Source organism: Choloepus didactylus, chromosome X, assembly GCF_015220235.1.
Source record: "Choloepus didactylus isolate mChoDid1 chromosome X, mChoDid1.pri, whole genome shotgun sequence".
Lineage (NCBI taxonomy): Eukaryota > Metazoa > Chordata > Mammalia > Pilosa > Megalonychidae > Choloepus > Choloepus didactylus.
In genome coordinates, this window is record NC_051334.1 from 29988440 (window position 1) to 30008633 (window position 20194).

The 20194-nt window shown below is 38.5% G+C and overlaps 1 protein-coding gene across 1 annotated transcript; it reads left to right on the plus strand.

Annotated features, from left to right (window-relative positions):
* The first annotated feature begins 1231 nt into the window (after positions 1-1231).
* Positions 1232-1564, plus strand: LOC119523859 (PHD finger-like domain-containing protein 5A). Its single transcript, XM_037822665.1, has one exon. The coding sequence runs from the start codon at positions 1232-1234 to the stop codon at positions 1562-1564; it is 333 nt and encodes a 110-aa protein (XP_037678593.1).
* Positions 1565-20194: the final 18630 nt, after the last annotated feature.

The window sequence follows — 20194 nt, forward strand, 5'->3', positions numbered from 1 at the left end:
CCCTAAACCTCTTCAGGACTTTGCTGTGATGTTGGTTGGCTCCTCAGTGGTCAGAGCTTCCACATGTATTCTCGGCTGCAGGTTCATCAGTCCATCCTGAGGCCCTACCAGAAATTTGTTGTATCTCTTGTCCCTCAACGGCCACCATTCTGTTCTATTCAATGCTATGGGTTTGCACCTTTTTAATTTCTTTATTATCATTTTAATGGGGTCTTGATGGGGAGAAGAGGAATATGTGGTTCTGGAGGATTTTTTCAGGAGATAACTTTTTGCTTTGATATAATTTCTAGCTACCAAAATCACCATTTTGCTCCATTTGTTTTATCATTCTCTCTCTCATAAATTTTTTCTGAACATTCGAGAATACATTGAAGGCATCATATTCTTTACCCCTAAATACGTCACTTTAGACTTCCTAAGAATTATACATTCTCTTACATAATACAGTATAATTTTCAAAATCAGGAAAATTATTCAATATGATACTATTATCTAACCCACGGTCCATACTCAAATTTTGCCAATTTTCATAATAATGTTTTTATAGCAAATTTTCCTGGTCCAGAAGTCAATTCAGACCACACATTTCATTGACTTTTCATGTGTCTTTAATCTCCTTTAACACAGAACAGTTCTCCTGCCTTTCTTTGTCTTTTAGGACATTGATATTTTGGGACCATTATTTTGTAGAATGTCCCTTAATTTGGGTTTCCCTAGTGTTTATCTATGATTTGATTCAGTTGTGCATCTTTGACAGGACTATCATGTGAGTGATTTTTCCTTCATGGAAACCATGTGATGACAGTTGATCTTATTACTGGTTGTCTTGATTTGCCAGAGCTGCTATGACAATTGCCACACAATGAGTTGGCTTAAACAACAAGAATTGATTGTCTCACAATTTTGAGGCTAGAAGTCCAAAATCAAATTGTCATCAAGGCCATGCTTTCTCCCAGAATCCGTAGCGTGCTGGTAACGGCAGTCTTCTGTCACGTGGTGATGTCCTTGACCTCCTCCTGGTTTCTGTGTCTTCTGACTTCTCTGACTTTATCCAAATTTCCTCTTTTTATAAGACCTCCAGTCATAGGGATTAAGACCCACCCTAATTCAATTTGGCTGTACCTTACCTAATAAAAACACCGTCAAAAAGTCTTTATTTATGAATGGGTTCCCACCCACAGGAACATGGATTAAGATTAAGAATGTGGGGTGGCCAGTTTAAGGGAACACTATGGCTAAGCATCATCCAGATTTGATCTTTTGCCGCAAGCAGGCTGGTGTTGCCGTCAGAAGACTGTGTGAAAAATGTGATGGCAAGTGTGTGATCTGTGATTCCTATGTGCATCCCTGTACCCTGGTGCGCATTTGGGATAAGTGTAACTACGGCTCTTACCAGGGGCGTTGTGTGATCTACGGAGGCCCTGGAGTCTCTGGTGCCTATTATTGTAGGGAGAGCACCATTCAGGAGAAGGATAGAGATGGTTGTCTAAAGATTGTCAATTTGGGGAGCTCTAAGACTGACCTCTTCTATGAATGCAAAAAGTATGGCTTCAAGAAGAGATGACTGGTGGGTGGCCCCTTCCTCCTCCTATCAGGCTGCCACAGCTGCCCAAGAAGGCACCAACAACCACCAGCAGAAGAGAAGCGAAGCCCAGAGCACCACCATGCTTGCTTGTCCAAATACTGACATCTTCCTACCCATTTCCTTACCCCTCACCCAGCCATGTGGCTGGAATGGAAAAAGATTCTTTATCGAGCACTCTGACAGACTGTATCAGAGAAAATGTGATAGATTCATTCATGATTTTTCTTATATTTAAGAAGCAAGGCTTTTGTTCTCTACACTGACAGCGTTCTCTCTACACCAGAGCTTCTAGAACAGGAAAAGATAATTTCAGTCTTCTGTTTGAGTAGTTAGTTGCCTATGAAGCTTTCCTTTACTACCACAGTGAAAACGTGTCCTTGTAGCAGTTCTGATGGCAGTCACCCTTAATGAAACACCAGTGTGTAATAGGGAGCTATCAGAACAATAAATGTGGGCATTTTATCTTGTAAAGCTTACCAGGTAGTGCTGGCTTCATGTTATTTTTCTTTTAAGAAATGGGACACTCTGCTGCCATTGTATTAATAAAGTTGGTGTTTATTTTTCTGGTGGCCAGTCATCTTCCCCATTTATATTTAATGTAACTCTAGGAATTTATTTTAGTCATCCAGGAATGTATGATTCAAAATTGAGGTAGTGGAATTCATTAAGCACATTGTCGTGTTATTACCACTGTAAAGAATCCAAAACCATTCCTGCCATTCATTATAGGTAAAAAAACAATGTTTGGAAACTTACTATTTTTTTCCTTCCTGTCCAACTTTAATATTTTAACTGAAAAGGCAGCTTCCAATAATGGTGAAGGGAATGAGAGAAAATTAACTCAGTGATTAGGAGGACTCCAGCTAGTTGATTGGTTTCATAAAGTGCATATTTACTCAAAAAAAATTAAGAATGTGCCTTTTGTGGGATCTGTGATTCAATTCCCAATACTGTTGATGTTAACTTTTTAAAAAAATTATTTTTTAGAGCAGTTGTGGGTTTGCAGAAAAATCATGCAAAAAGTATAGGGTTTCCATATACCACCCCCACACCCCCCACCACCACATACATACATACATACCTGCAATTTTCCCTGTGGTTAACATTTTGCATTAGTGTAGTACATTTGTTACAATTGGTGAGCCAATATTAGTATAATTCTATTATTAACTATAGCCCATAGCTTACACTAGGGTTCACTCTGTGTTGTCCAATGCTATGGGTTTTGTGATGTTAACTTTGATCACTTGTTTGAGGTGGCATCTGCCACGTTACTCCACTGTGAAGCTAGTTTTTTTGTTTGTAAGCAATAAGCTGTCTGTGAGGAGATGGGGAGATTTAAAGATGGGGAAGTCTTGAGCATATTTGAGGAGGAAGGAGCCAGTGGAGAAGCAGAGTTCGAGAAGATAATTGAAAGTGTGGGATCCTGGAGGATGTGGGTGGGGACGAGTTCCAAAGCACAGACAAAATGATTGGCCATGAGGGGCCTGGGGAAGAAGTGGGCCAGTGTGTGACTGAGCGCTTCTGCGAAAGGTATCATGCAAAACAGTAGTTAGCCCAAGAACAGACGTGTCATTAACTTATCCACCAAGGACTGCAGATCTGATTCACAGATGATTCACATTCCTTTATTTCAGTAGCTTTAAAATCTAGTATTCCTCCCAAAGCTGGTAATAGGGGTTGTCACTGGGGAGAACAATTTGACAGGTAAAGGAGAGGGGTAGGAGGGACAAGTTTAATTCTACGCTTTTGGATGATGAGCCTCTTGGTTGCATTACCAGTTAAAGACTCTAAATTAAAAAGAAAGTGTTCCTGATCATTCTGGAAAGTAGTTGTTAATTTCTTCTCTTTACCAGTTCATTTTGGCCAGGGAAATCAATATTTATGTGCTTCATAATGATGAAATCTTACATCTGCAGCAAAATCAGTTACTTTGAGCACAACAATTTTTTCCCTTTACTTTTTTTTTAATAGGCTTTAAATGTTTTTAATTAAACTGCTTATTTTGAGACAATTGTAGAATCACGGACTGTTGTAAGAAATAATGCGGAGATTCTGTGCACCCCTTACCCAATTTCTCCCCAATGATAACATCTTGCAAAGCTGTAGCACACATTCCCAACTGTTGGCGTTGTAACAGTCAAGCCACAGAGTGGTTCTGTCACCACAAGGATCTCTCAAATTGGCCTTTTGTAGCCACACCTACTTCCCTGCCAACCTCCCGTCTCTCCTTAACCCCTATGAGCCCAACTATTTAAAATGTATTAATGCTCATATATTTAATGAAATAAAGATCTTTTTAGGTGTGTGCCCCTATGATACAACAAAGGGAGCATAGGGATCCTTTCATTTTCCTCTCCTTTAATATTAGTCAGTAAACTTGTTAGTCAGCCTAATTCTACCTAATAAGGGCATGAAAACAGGATATATTTGTGATCTTCTCTAGTAGAGGCTAGTGGAGTTTATGCTTTATTTTGTAATAAATTTTTAATTTTAGAGTAATTGTAGATTTACAGGAAAATTGTAAAAATAGTACAGAGTCTTCCCATTATACCCTTCACCCAGCTTCCCCTAATGTCAGTGTCTTTGATAATCATGGTGTATTTGTCAAAGCTAAAGGGATGGGCAGTGGTACATTACTATTTACTAAACTCCAGGCATGATTCAGATTGGTTTGCCAATTTTTCCAGTAATGTTCTTTTCTATTCCAGGATCCAACCCAGGATACCACATTGTATTTAGTTACGGCTTTATTTTAAACATAAGAATTCATGCATTGCTTCTCAGAGAACAACAAAAATGTAGAACCTTCTATTTCTTACCCTAAAATACTTGCGTGTTAAGATGCTATCATTTAACCATTTAATAAATAATACTGAGTTTTCATTTTCCAGGAAAATCTGCCCTAGTATCAAGAGAAAAAAAAATGAACCAATAAACTGGCCGATGGGTGTTTCTAAACTACTCAGGGAATTATGTTCGGGTTGTTTTACAGTTATTTGCTTGAGAGAGAATTAGAACTGGGATTTTTAATAAAAAGAAAAGCTGAAGGTTCACAAAAACAAGTATCCTAGTCCTTCAGCTTATTCCCACTTCTGGTGGTGACATAATAATTATTTTAGAACTCTTTCTTCAACTTTTTCATTATTTGGCCAATTCAACATTCTTTCACCAAATATTTGTTGAATGCCTAGTATGTACCAAGCATGGTTTTAAACTTTTGCAACTCATCAGTGAACAAAACAGAGTCTGCTCATTTGTTCTTGGCCCCAAGATATCATCAATTATGCTTTGTTTCCATATATTCTTTCTCTAATAGCATTTCCTTTTGGAAGTCCCAGTTGGTTTCAGGGGCTCTGACTGTGACCGGAGCAGCCTGCCTGTGTAATCAGAACGATGTTCCCCCGAAGATGTCCATTTCCTAATCTCCAAAGCCTTTGAATATGCTAGGTTACATGGCAAAGAGTGGAATTAGGGTTGCAGATGGAATTAAGGTCACTAATCAGCTGACTTTATGATGGGAAGATTATCCTGGATTATCCAGGTGGGCCCAGTCTAATCATGTGAGCCCATTGAAGCCAAGAAACCTTTCCCGGGATATAGTCAGAGAAAGAGATGTGAGGACAGCAGAAGGGTCAGAGAGATGCTATGTTGCAGGCTTTGAAGATGGAGAAAGGGGGCTAGGAGCCAGGGAAGGGGGTCACAGCCAAGGAATGAGCCAATTCTAGAAGCTGGACAGGACAAGGAGTCAGATTCTCCTGAGAGGCTCAAGAAAGGAATGCTGTCTTGCTGACATCTTGATTTTAGCCCAGTGAGACCCGTGTCAGACTTCTGACTTACAGAACTGCCAAGTCATAAATTTATGTTGTTTTACAGCACAAAGTATGTGATAAACTGGTAAGCAGTGCTAGAAAATGAATACACTGCCCAAACAAAAATAGGCCTTGCTGTGGTCCCATTCTGAAGAAGTGATGCCTAGTTGGTCTCCCTACTCTAAACACTGGAATAGTGATCACCTATGACATTCAGGACCTCTCAGCTCAGTCAGTGCCCTTAACAGTGCCATAAGGATGCTTTCAGCTGCAAGTAACAGAATACTCAACTACAAACATGGCTTAAGCAAGAAGTCTGGAGGGAAGTGGTTACATGGTTGATTCAGTGGCAGTGGCTCAATGATGTCAACAAGGACCAAGGCTTTTCCATCTTTCGGTATCACCCCCAGTACCAAATTAGCTTGGTCTTCAGGCTTTTTTTTCCCCCTCACAAGATGGTTAGAACAGATCCAGGCATCACATGCTAACACAAGTGCAGCCAAAGGCAGCATGAAGGGAAGTTTTGCCATGCTCTTCCTTTTCTTCTTATTAGGGAAGAAAACCTTTCCCAGTATCCATCTTTCCAGAAGACTTTCCCTCTGGTTCCATTTACCAATATTTGGGTCACATGTCCATACTCAGTTTACAAGGGAGACTGGGAAAGCAAGGATCCAAAGTAGGAAGTGGTCTCTGTCAGCCAAGAAGAATGAGGGAGGGGATAGCTAATTGGTAGGCAATGATATCGGCTCTTTCCTCAGAACTATGTAAAGGCAATGCAAGGAGTAATAGGAAACTACTCACTACAGAATGACCCTATAGAAGTTTATAAGTTATTAGACATTCCTAATAGCATAGTGCAATTCTTTCTCAGAAAGGCATTGCTAAGGATCCTTTTTGGGACTGAATTTAGAAAAGTCTGTGACATCCGTGCTGGGTTCTTCTGTGTGTCATCTCTGTTATTCTGTGTCACCTGCTAATCTGCTTCGTTGTCCCTTGCCAGTTTATGTCACAAATTTTCCAAGCCAGAGACTCTCTATTCTTGCAGCAGAGTGGATACCCTGATTATAAAGGGTTCTCAGTCTCCATTCACAAATCACAGCAACTGTCTTTTAACTGCTCTAGCTTTTATTGTTCCCATTCACCCCCTATAGATCCATGTGACACTGAAATATTAAGCATTCACTCTTCTCCAATGATTCTATGCCTATGACTAAATCCCTCTTTTCAAATAAGTGAAGTGTTTTCCTTGGCTGCTAGGAAATGGGACTTACAGCTCACCCTGCGTTTTTGGCAGGAGGAGAACACATTTATGGTGAGTGCAATTTGGAAAGGGACTCCTCTTTCTTTTTTTTTCTTTTGTTTTTCTCCTGAATCCCAATGTCAAACGTCACCTGAACTACAGCATCCTTAGTTGAAAACTGTCCTTTTCACACACACGCACGCACACACACACACACTCCTCAGCAGCATAAAAATCGGGGGATGGAATTAAGGGATAGAAGATGTTCCTTAAATCTACCTATCAGAAGAAGATCCAAGTAACAGCTCCAAGTCAGCCAAAATCCTCAGTTACACTTTCTTATGAGAGAGAGAAAACCTAGAATGTTCTCAGTGGAAAGCCTGTCTATTACCCAAAGGTGATGTGTTTATAGCAGTCCCAATAACTGGTTATCATAAAATAAGTCATAGTTCTGAAGTTAAAATTGAAAAGCAAGTGGGTGTGTGTGAGAGAGAGACAGAGATAGAGAGAGATGTTTTCATTTGGCCACAAACATAAAAACAGCAGCACAAAATTTGTCAGAGTTGGAAAAAAAAGTGAACAATGTAAGGGTACTTCAAGCCAAATATATTTTGATGAACATGTAGCTCAACCAAACACAGGACTCACTTTCAATGCAGATACATTTTAAAATGTCAGCGGGAAAAAGCCAGCTCCCATGGAAGAGGCATATCAAATTGTCAAGGCAAATGTTTCGTGCCCAAGGGATCTCTGGAAGTTCACGGAAGAATGTGGTGTGTCAGGAGGACAAAATCCTAGTGCTCAGCCACTTTAAATTTAAAATCCTTCTCTGGTTCACTGGTTCTGATCTCTAGCTGGACATTCAAATTTACCTAGGGTGCTTTTTAAAGAGATTGATCCCTGGGTCGAGCCATCCATAAATTCTGATTCAGGTAGACTGAGGTGAGGTCTGAGCATCAGTACTTTTTAAAACTCCCCAAGTTTTGTTTTTACAAATCTCTCTCAAATGTATTATTTTGGTGACAAAATGAAGGAGCTTTGTAATTTTTTTTACAAATTATGAAGCATGTCAAGTCATTGTTTACATTTCTTGACAAAATAGGTACTACAGCAGCAGAATCAAATTGGTAAAAATCTTTAGATTAAATAGGCAATGATTAGGTCTGCTGTTTTGACCTTTTGTAGTAAGAGAAGTGGTTGTAGTGCTTAGATTTGTAGTAAGAGAAGTGGTTGTAGTGTTTAGATATGTCCTTGGTCTTGCTTCCTGCATTGCATTTTTCGATAAACTTAAAAAAAAAAAAAAATAAATAAATAAAACTCTCCAAGTGCTTTTAATGTGCAGCCAAGGTTGAGCATCAATTCTCAAGGCAGATGTTAGCCTAGTAAGTACTGGAGCTTCCTCCCATTTCCTGTAAATGCTAAATTTACTTCAAAGGAGAACCAAAGTCCTTATCATGTAGAACAGCATTGTACCTTAGAAGATAGAGGAATAAATATCTGCAGTCCCCACTGGTTTAAAAAGATAATAAAGGGAATAAAACAACAATCCATCCATCAACTGAAATTCCATAACTTCAAGAGATCCAGTCATCAAGAATCAGGCTCCAGGGAAACATCCTTAAAAACCAAACCAAGGACAGGACAAAGGTCAGCTGTTCAAAGCTGGGGTGTTAAACTTATCAAGTTGCTATAAATCTTATCAAGTTGCCATGGCAGAGAGGGGCAAGTTCCATTATATCGCTGGAAATGAGCCATGTGGCACCCTCAGAGGAGAGCTAGAGGCCAGAAATATGATCAGCGTGTGCCTTTGTCAAAATACCCATTTATGAGAGTTACACTGAACTCAGGGCGAAAAAGAGAGTCCAGCGGAGAGACTGACTTCTCACAGTTGTGAAACTCAACTTCTGCCAAAGTCTGCCCAATCCTCCTTCTGCTAACAAGCATAATCATTTTTCGCTTGGTTTTAAAACCATGGACTTCAGCCATGGCTTAGAATTCTACACGTTTTTTTGTTTTGTTTTGTTTTGTTTTTGGTAAAACAATTCAAAAGATCCTAACAATTGGACACATTTTAATTGATGATAGCATTTGCTATCTACATACATGCATTTTTTTTTTTTTTTAAATCATCATTTTATTGAGATATATTCACATACCACGCAGTCATACAAAACAAATTGTACTTTCGATTGTTTACAGTACCATTACATAGTTGTACATTCATCACCTAAATCAATCCCTGACACCTTCATTAGCACACACACAAAAATAACAAGAATAATAATTAGAGTGAAAAAGAGCAATTGAAGTAAAAAAGAACACTGGGTACCTTTGTCTGTTTGTTTCCTTCCCCTACTTTTCTACACATCCATCCATAAACTAGACAAAGTGGTGTTTGGTCCTTATGGCTTTCCCAATCCCATTGTCACCCCTCATAAGCTACATTTTTATACAACTGTCTTCGAGATTCATGGGTTCTGGGTTGTAGTTTGATAGTTTCAGGTATCCACCACCAGCTACCCCAATTCTTTAGAACCTAAAAAGGGTTGTCTAAAGTGTGCATAAGAGTGCCCACCAGAGTGACCTCTCGGCTCCTTTTGGAATCTCTCTGCCACTGAAGCTTATTTCATTTCCTTTCACATCCCCCTTTTGGTCAAGAAGATGTTCTCCGTCCCACGGTGCCAGGTCTACATTCCTCCCTGGGAGTCATATTCCACGTTGCCAGGGAGATTCACTTCCCTGGGTGTCTGATCCCACGTAGGGGGGAGGGCATACATACATGCATTTTTACACCAACAATACACATTGCTTCATTTATTTCATTTCAGCTCCCTGGAGAGGGTATGTGGAAAAATTAATCAACTGGGGAAGTGAGGCATGGTCTCTAAGAAATTTTATCAGGGCACACCTAATGATTTTGGGGAAAAGTGGAAATCTCAGCAGACATGGTCTCTCTTGTGTTCCATATTTCTCTATGAATGGACAAATATTCATATCCCAACAGCACAAATACCTTCAAATTTTAATGCCATGGTTCTAAAAAAAACTCTTATGCCTCAGAAGGGAGCAATGAAACAATTTATTTTTGGCATGTTGTTGAGGAACTCTCTATAATGGGATTTCAAAATCATAGTGGGTTCACTGTATTAATATGAAGTTTGCTTGGGTCAAATATAAATTTTTGAAAGTCAGCATTTCAGAGCACTCTTTTATAAATCAGAATGTGTGGTAACATCATTAAAAACCACAAGGCATGGTCTGGATGCAACGTTCAACAAATCGCTTTGGAGAGCAGGATTATGGTTTGGATACCTAAGATAATTTGATGTCTTTACAAACCTATGGTATAATTTTTAAAACTTTTTTATTTTGAAATAATTGTGGACTCACAGGAAGTGAGAAAATAGTACACAGAGTTCCATGAACCCTTCACCCAGTTTCCCCCAATAGTGATATCTTATGTAATTGTAGTACAATACCTTAGTGCCATTTTATATTAATAATGGTTTTGAGTTCAGTCAAGGTTTGCAGCAGAGGAAGACATTTGATTTGGCCAAATGATTTCAGCTCAGATGTATTTTCATCTGGTTCCCTTGAAGAAGATTTCACAGAAAAAGAATGGTGGCATGTTCTTTCAGGATAAATAATCTTGAATCGTGTAAGAGGTGGTAATTCATATATGCTAGAGAAAACTTCATTAGTTAGACCATGTTTTGTTTAAGCTTCATCTGCTTGAAATTTAACATAGTACATAATGGTTAGCTGGTCAACCCTTGATTTTCCCCAAATACAGATATTTCAGTTGAAACTCTTCTATATTCAGTTGCCTATAATTAATGTGACAAGCCTTAAGTCACATCATAATACATTCAATTCTGAAGAATAAATTGTGCTATTCTAACTAATTGTGTGGCAGTGTAGAATCTAATAATACTCTCACACATTAATATTGCATTATAAATTATCATATATTCCGTATTTAATATCTGCTTAATTGAAGAAGATACAAATATTTTGGCAAAGCAGCCCATTCATCTGAATGGATAAACTGAGCTAAGATTTCCTGTATTTTACTTTAGGTTTATAATCTATTCTGCAGGCATCTTAAATTTCCCTTCCAGACATGCTGAGACCTCAGTTGTAGGGACTGGAAGAGTAGAGGAGAAGCTGAGAAGCATCAGGCCAAGACCAAGAGAGCTAATTTGATCACAAACCTGGTCCTAGGGAAGGATATTTTGCATTTTTAAAAAAAAGAACATTTTCCATAATTTAACCTTTAAACATGTCTGTATGGTCCGTGCATCTGTTTTTCAAAGGGAGAAAGAAAAACAGAGTATTCTGCAGAAGAAAGTCCCCAATTCAGAACCTATCATTTGCTTTACCATTTTATATCCAAAACAAGGTTAAATAATTCCAAACAGATTGCTAAGAAATATCCCTGATGGGGTGGATTGGCACTGAGTCAACTCTCAGCATCTTGTTCACCATGGTGTGCCAGCATATCTGGCTGGGACTCAGGACATAGTCTGGCTCAAGAAAAGAAAAAATTTTTAAAGGATGGAGGAAATCTATTTTGAACACCATATTTATTTATTTATTTTTTGTAATGACTCAAAGTTTCCTCGTACATTTATTTCACCTTTATTAGCAAAATTGTACCAAGGCAAATGGAAACAGACACCACTCTAGTTATGCCAAGCAGAAAGTTATTCAATGTAGGGAATTAGATGCTTACACAGTCACTGGAAGGGCTGGAGGAACAGAAATCTAGGAGGTCTGCCATAGTCTTACGGTTCCCACTGATGAGATCCAGAAATCAAGAAACTCCAGGAAACACCAACCAAGGATCTAGTCATCACAAGGCTGGTGACTAGACAGTGATGCATGGGGCCTGGCCACTGCAAAATGTCTCATCTGTTAGAATGTCAGTCAACCCTGCTGCAGGATGATTTACCTCTCTTCAGCCTAATGGGCAGAACATGATTTGATCTAATGGGCAAATCTCACATGTCTTGACTTAATGAGCAGAACTTAAATTTAATTGTATCCAGTGCCCAAGTGTAAGGCTGTCTGGGAAATAAACACTTCAGCCTTTGCAATAGAAGGGAGCATATAGAAGGGATGGAAAATGTGCCAAGTGCTAATTGACAATATCTTGGACAAAAGTGATATATATGCATGTGGAAATAGCGTATGTGTATATGTCATATGGTTCAGCATGTCCCAAAGTCTGCAGGTATCAGGAATAAAGAGGTCTCATAAACAAAAGCATTTAGAAATCCCTGCATCCCCATCTTTTGGAGAGTTCTGGTACATATTAGCATTTAAAAGTGTTCTGGTTTGCTAATGCTGCTGTTAAGCAAAATACCAGAAACGGATTGGCTTTTATAAAGGGGGTTTATTTGTTTACAAAGTTACAGTCTGAAGGCCATAAAGTGTCCAAGGTAAGGCATCAACAATTGGGAACAAGTTCACAGAAATGTTGCTATATTAGGTTATTTTCTTGGCATACAGTAGGAATATGCTGTAAGTAAAGTAGTTATTTTAGGTTAGTTGTCTTTTACTTATTCCCTTGTTTTGGTTTGTTTGAAATGTTTTTTTGGTTGTATTTTTTTTAAATTTTTTTTATATAGTTAATAGTTAATTAAAAAAATGAAAAAATATGCAGAGTCCCCCTGAGGAGCTGGTGGAGAATGCAGGGGTGTTGGGCTTCCCCACCTCAATGGTTGCTGATGTGCTCACAGACATGGGGGACTGGAGGTTTGATGGGCTGAGTCCTCTATCACAGGACTTGTACTTGGGAAGACCGTTACTGCAAAGGAGAGGCTAGGCCTGTCTATAATTGTGCCTAAGAGCCTCCTCCCGAATGCCTCTTTGTTGCTCAGATGTGGCCCTCTCTCTCTGGCTAAGCCAACTTGAAAGGTGAAATCACTGCCCTCCCCCACTACGTGGGATCAGACACCCAGGGGAGTGAATCTCCCTGGCAACATGGAATATGACTCCCAGGAAGGAATCTAGACCTGGCATTATGGGATGGAGAACATCTTCTTGACCAAAAGGGGGATGTGAAAGGAAATGAAATAAGTTTCAGTGGCTGAGAGATTCCAAAAGGAGCCGAGAGGTCACTCTGGTGGGCACTCTTATGCACAATACAGACAACCCTTTTTAGGGTCTAATGAATTGGAATAGCTAGCAGTAAGTACCTGAAACTATCAAACTACAACCCAGAACCCTTGAATCATGAAGATGATTGTATAAAAATGTAGCTTATAAGGGGTGACAGTGTGATTGTGAAAACCCTGTGGATTGCACTCCCTTTATCCAGTGTATGGATGGATGAGTAGAAAAACAGGGGCAAAAAAAAAAAAAAAAAAAGGCACCCAGTGTTCTTTTTTTACCTTAATTTTTCTTTTTCACTTTAATTTGTATTCTTATTACTTTTGTGTGTGTGGTAATGAAAATGTTCAAAAATTAATTTTGGTGATGAATGCACAACTATATAATGGTACTGTGAACAATTGATTGCTTTGTATGACTGCATGGTATGTGAATATATCTCAATAAAATTGAATAAAAAAAACACAGCAATTGGGTACTTTCACTGAAGGATGGCCATTGGCGTCTGGAAAACCTCTGTTAGCTCAGAAGACACGTGGCTGGTGTCCGCTTGCTCCCAGGGTGGCGTTTCAAAATGGCATTCTCCAAAATGTTGCTCTTGGGGTGTTTTGTCCTCTCTTAGCTGCAGCTGCTCTTCAAAATGTCACTCTCAGTTGCTCTGTGTCTGGGCCTGTGTGGCTCTTTTTAAAGTACTCCAATGATCCAATAAAGACCCACCCTAAATGGGTGGGGCAACACCTCCATAGAAATAATCCAATGAAAGGTCTCGCCCACAGTTGATTGAGGCACATCTCCATGGAAACACTGAACCAATAGGTTCCAACCTAATCAACACTAATACGTCTGCCCCCACAAGATTGCATCAAAGAACATGGCGTTTTGGGGGATATAATACATCCAAACTGGTACAAAACACTCTGAGAAGCTCAGCTGTAGAGTATCCCTCTTTCCCTTTCTAGAGAATGCACAATATACTATATTAACTGTGGTGGTCTCTGGGAAATGGAAATAGGACATCAAGGGACTGTTACTTGCTGCTTCTACCCTTCTGAACAAACATTGTTTTATTTAATCATGAAAGATTATCTTTTATAATAAAATAATGTTTGTTTTCTTTATATCCAAGGTTCAAATAAGAGAGCTTTAGCTGTGAGCTGAAGGTATGAGCCTCATGGGGGCAGGGGCTCAAATGACATTAACAATAGAGGAACAAGGCCACTATTTCTTAAAGTGAGGTCTTTGGACTCCTGCATCAGAATGACATCAGGGGTTTATTTAAATGAATTCTGGGCCCTTGTGGAGATCTCCTGAATCAGAATTCTTGGGGCCAGAACCTGATTATTTGCATTTTTAACAAGCTCCCCAGGCTATCAACCCCCAAGTATACCATGGTTTGAAAACCATTGCCTCAGAACCTTGAAGTTTCAGTCAGTTTCTATTCTGGTCTCAAGGATTTCTCTCCCTTTTCAGGAGGAAAACCCAAATGACCCCATTTTGTGGTCTTACCTGGTTCTACTTGGACTCTGACAATTGACACATCACAGGAGATAAGAGTGGTGGCCCCAGAGGCCCAGTCTCAATCTAGCCTCAGGAGAACTGTTCATCCTCAACACATCCATTGAACCTACAGGCCCTGAGCTTGAGGATGCACCATGAGTGGTGAAGAGAGAAAAACACTCCACCTAGAGTCATTGAAATACTGAGGGAAGAAGCAGAAGTGTTAGCATCTCTAAGGAAGAAACTGAAAACATCCTTTGAAGGAGAAGAGGAAGAAGTATAGCGTGCTCTGTTTCAATGAGGTGTCCTGCTTTACATTTGAGGGCATGGATAATTATTCCCCAGGGATGTCCCCAAGAACAATGCCCAATCCCTTCCAAATCAAGTTATAGGAAATCCCACGGCTTTCCAGGAGCCGCAGTTCTCTATTATGTCCAAGAACCTCCAAAGGCTCTTCCTCATATACAAAGTGCCAGCTCTCGACAGTTCTGGTAGCTACTGACTTACCTCTAGAACCAGAAGACACACAAATGTACTCCCTTAGTCCTGGAAGATTCTATAAAGACTCCCTGGTACCTGGCAGCTCCAGGATGAGCTCTGCTGCTACAGCTGTTGCCAAAGCCAGAGGTTTGGTGCTTCTCCTATGTGAGTCCCTGCCCTTGCTGGACCAGCAGAGGGTGCTGTGACATATCACCACTTCTGTATATATAGCTAAACAAATGTGGCTGCTTCCAGGTCTCCTGAACTACGGCTCCTAGTACAAAATTCTCCCTCTCTTAAATGAAGGGAGAGGGGCCAAGACCTCTCAGAAAGGGGAAGAAGAGTCTTTTTAACAAATGGTGCTAGTATAATTGGGTACCCACATAAAAAATAATGTTGAACCCCTACCTTGCACCATATACAAAAATTAACTCAAAATGGTTCAAAGATGAAAATGTAATTGCTACAACTATAAAATATAGAAAACGCAGAAATAGAAAACAGGAGTAACTTCACGATCTTGGATGAGATAATGGTTTTTTAGATGAGGCACCAAAAGCACAAGCAACAAAAGAAAAAATAGGTAAATTGGACTTCATCAAAACTGAAAACTTTTCTGATACAAAAGTGAAAAGACAACCCATAGAATGGGAGAAAATGCAAATCATATATCTGATAAGGGACTTGAATCTGTAATATATAAAGAATTCTTACAACTCAATAGGAAAAAGACAACCCAATTTTAAAATGGGCGAAGGATTTGAATAGACAGTTCTTTAAGGAAGCTACGTGAATGCCTAATAAGCTCATGAAAAGATGCTCAACGTTATTAGTCATCAGGGGACTGCAAATCAAAACCACACGAGATAGCATTTCACACATACCAGAATGGCTATAATCAAAAAGAAAATTTGTTACATTGGCAAGGATGTGGAAAAGTTGGAACCCCCATATACTGCTGATGGGAATGTAAAATAGTATAGCCACATTGGAAAAGTTTGGCAGTTCCTCAAGACGTAAAAATAGAGTTAACATATGACCAGCAATTCCATTCCGAATATACTCAAGAGAAATGAAAATACAGGTCCTTGGAAAAATTTGCACACAAATGTTCACAGCAGCATTATTTATAATAGCCAAAAAGTGGAAACAATCCAAATGACCATCTACAGATGAATGGATAAACAAAACGTGATATAGTCATATAATGGAATAATATTTGTCAATAAAAATAAATGAAGTACTGATACATACTACAACATGAATGAACCTCAGAAATGTTATACTAAGTGAAAGAAGGCAGTCACAAAAATCACATATCATATGAGTACATTTATATGAAATGCCCAGAACAGCCAAATCTATATATAGACAAAGTAGAGTTTGCAGAAGAAAGAGATAGAAAAGCAAGCAGAAACAAAAGAAAATAATTCATAGATTTTGCATTTGCAAGCACCCAGGCTCTAGCAATTTGGGGGCAATTAACAGACTTTCAAGGTTAATTTTGGCTATAGTTGATTTTCATGTTATGTGGCAACCTCAGAACCTAATCCCAGAGTGAGTTAATAATTCTAATAATTGTAATAACAATCATAGTTTTAAAATATCAATAATAACATAGTGATAACAATAGGTTACCGTTTTTGAGCATCTAGAATATGCCAGGCTCTAAGTGTTTGAATGTATTAACCATTTAATCTTCACAACAACCCATTTTATATATGAGGTGACTTGCAGGTCTCGGAGGTAGAGCCAGGATTTGAACCCAGGTTGTCGAGGTCCATAGCCCAAATGCTTGACCGTCAACAGTACAGGCACCTCCCATCCCCAAAACAAAAATAAAATACTGTCTTAGGAATCTGTGTGGCATAAAAAGTGAAGTATGTGTGAGTGTGTGTTAGTGTGTGTGCACTTATAATTGGGTGAATATGGTTATTTCAGAGAATGAAATTATCAAACAATGGAGGAGTTAATATAGTGCATCATTCATTGTGAGCTTTCAGAAAGCAAACTTGCATTCTTTGTATCCAAACATTAATCCTGAGAGTAAATCTCATTTGCTATTGAAACTAGCATACTGACAGGTTAGAAAGGCACACTCCTTTATAAAGAGTGCTATAAAATTGTTACATCTTTAGTATAAATTCTCCTACAATGGAAATATTTTGTGATAGGAACAGCAGAGATTCTAACTTTATGTCTGGCCCCAAATAACCTTCTGTGTAAAAATATTTTAAAAATTGTTAGAGAAGGAAAAAGATTAATCAAATTGACAAGATTTGATAAGCTAAATTAGCTATAATTTTCTTAATTATCTGTGTGGCTCCTGTAATTATCTCTCATAGATTCCTAATTCAAGACGGACGTTTCCCCTACAACATCGCCTATTCATTCTTCCTTAGATTTCTTGTTTCTTCTGATTATAAAATTATTACATGATCATCACAAATAACAATAATTATCATTATGCAAATTCAGTCGTGTAGAATAGAAAATACCCTATCAACTGGATCATATAATTTAAATGAAATTGTAGTTTTTTAAAAAAATTATGGTATCATGTAGATATTTCATAATTTATTTACCAACCCCCATTAGTGATAACTTGTTTCTAATTCTTCATTGTGGCAAACAGTACCTTGACGATACTGGGGTTGAAGGGTACCCACATTTAGACTTTGGAGAAATGTTGCCAAATTGATCTCTAGCAGTGTGGGAAGGTCTCCAAGCACATTAGCCAGTGCTGGGTATTATATTTTTCATATTTTTATTCTGGTATTTATGCCAATAAATTCCTATTGAATTCAAGCCAGAACAGCTGAGCATTTTATAACTTTATTTTATTTAAATCCAGTATATTAGGTTAATAAGTGAGTATAGTTGAATTTCTTAATGTGTATTACATAAAGGCAATATTTCAAATTCCTTATTCAATGATGTCAATACCATTGGTGGCACTTTATTGGGAAAATGCTGAATATGCTGCAAAATGGTGACGCTCTCTACAATTTACACAGATTAAGTAGTTTTATTACATGCTCTCGAATCTTATGATCTGGACTCTAAGCAGAGAAAATTTCAATTAGAGAAATCAATACCAATAGAAAATACATTAACTTTAATACAGGTGTAGTTTAAAACCAGAAAATGAGGCACAACTAATGTAGGACAGAAATAAGAACTAATAACGTTACCATGGTGTTCAACCAGCAGCATAGAAATTGACTTTGTGGAACTGATTACCTAATGGCCAAAGATCAGGCAGTGAAATAAATTAATACAGGGGAAAGTATGACAGGGAAATGTGGTATTAAATATCAGGTAATCCTAAATGTTCTGTATCCAGTAGGAAATTATCACAATAACCAAATGCTGTGATTGAATATATGAAGAGATTTTAAAACTTAAAGCCTGTAAACAACTCAAATATAAAATGTTTAATAAATTGGCCTTCTGCTAGCTCACAATATTTACTCATAATTGAAGTTAATTTCTTATCTTTTATTCAAATTCAGAAAACAGGTTATTTATAATATGCATTAAGTTTATATTCAGAAAATTCTTTTTACAATTTAAAGTGCGTAACAGGCATATGAGAGGCTTTTCAAAAATTTTCAAAGCTCAGTATGTTTTCCTTGTTTTTGACAACTTAATGTATTAAAAATGAAACAAACTGATGTGAATTTTCAAACTGTACCTTGGCAAGATTAAAAAAAAACACACACAAAATATCTGTTTAAAACTTTTTTTGAAAATGTTGTCTTAAATATCTCAAACCAAAAGTACTGCCTTCTGATTATCTTAGAATACTGAGTTCTAAACAAATAAACATTTCTATAGCTTTTAGATTTTATGAAAAATGTTTCTTTTTGTTTCATTAGAAAAATTACCTCTGACTGAATATATTAAGAGAAAAATAGCACAATTCTTATTCAGTATCTAAAATTTATTAGTCAGAAGTATCATGTTTTTCCCATAGGTTTATGGGGTGGGCGTACAAACGGCAATAGTCTTGGGCTGATTTTTTTTTTTTTTTTAATCTTCATTTTATTGAGATATATTCACATACCACGCAGTCATACAAAACAAATTGTACTTTTGATTGTTTACAGTACCATTACATAGTGGTACATTCATCACCCAAATCAATCCCTGACACCTTCATTAGCACACACACAAAAATAACAAGAATAATAATTAGAGTGAAAAAGAGCAATTGAAGTAAAAAAGAACACTGGGTACCTTTGTCTGTTTGTTTCCTTCCCCTATTTTTCTACTCATCCATCCATAAACTAGATCTTGGGCTGATTTTGTTATGTTTTTTTCTTTTTTTACACTATTATGGATTTTGCTCATGTTTTGAGGGGAGAAAAATAACAAAAATCTCAAAGGTCAAAAATGAATCATATATAGACTCGGGCAAGATGGCGGCATAGAGAGGAGTGGAAGCTAAGTAGTCCCCCTGGAACAACTACAAAAAACCAGAAACAACTAGTAAATAATCCAGAATAACTGCGGGGGGACAAACGAGACCATCCATTCATCATACACCAACCTGAATTGGGAGGAATGCCCGAGAACACAGCATAAAATCTGTAAGTAAAACCTGCGGAACCAGGTCGGGAGACCCCCTCCCCCATAGCCTGAGCTGTGGAGCCGCGTGGTGCCACAGAGAAGCTCTCTCCCAGCAAGCGAATACAGCTCAGCTGAGCTCCAACTGGGGTTTTAAGTAGTGAGTGTGAACTGCTCACTACAGGCACGCAGCCCCAAAAAACAGACAGAGGCTTTGGGTGACGACTGACCTGGGAGAGCCGGAGGGTCGCCTTGGACTGGGTCTGAAGGGGACTATCTGTTTCTTTTTTGGCTCAGTGGAGAAAGCCCCAGTCATTTTCAGTTTCCAGGGCTGTGACTCTGGGAAGGGTGGAGACACCACAAGCAGAGAGCGAGACCATTGAAATGCTAATGACCTCCACCTGAGGGGTCTGTCTTCTCTAGGAGGAAAGGGGTAGGGCCCTTTCCATTCAGAACCAGACCCCAGAGCCTGGGGGAACACGGCCATACCTCCTCACACCAGTCAAGAATTATAGGCTAACAGGCGTCACCTGCTGGGCAGAAAAGCACAGTGACCCGAGGCATCAAAGGGTGGAGCAATTTTCTAAGACACACCCGCAGGGAAACCAGATACTGAATATTTCTTCCCTCTGGGACCTGAGCCTGTTCTGGTCTGAGAAAACCTGATTTGGATAACCAAGGAAACCATGCCTAGACAACAGAAAATTACAACCTACACTAAGAAAAACAAAGTTATGGCCCAAAGGAACAAACGTACACTTCAACTGAGATACAGGAATTTAAACAACTAATGCTAAATCAATTCAAAAAGTTTAGAGAAGATATTGCAAAAGAGATAGAGGCTGTAAAGGAAGCACTGGACATGTATATGGCAGAAATCAAAAGTTCGAA

What these genes read in the sequence shown, in the direction of transcription:
- LOC119523859 (XM_037822665.1), top strand. Translation starts at nt 1,232, where the DNA reads ATGGCTAAGCATCATCCAGATTTGATCTTTTGCCGCAAGCAGGCTGGT.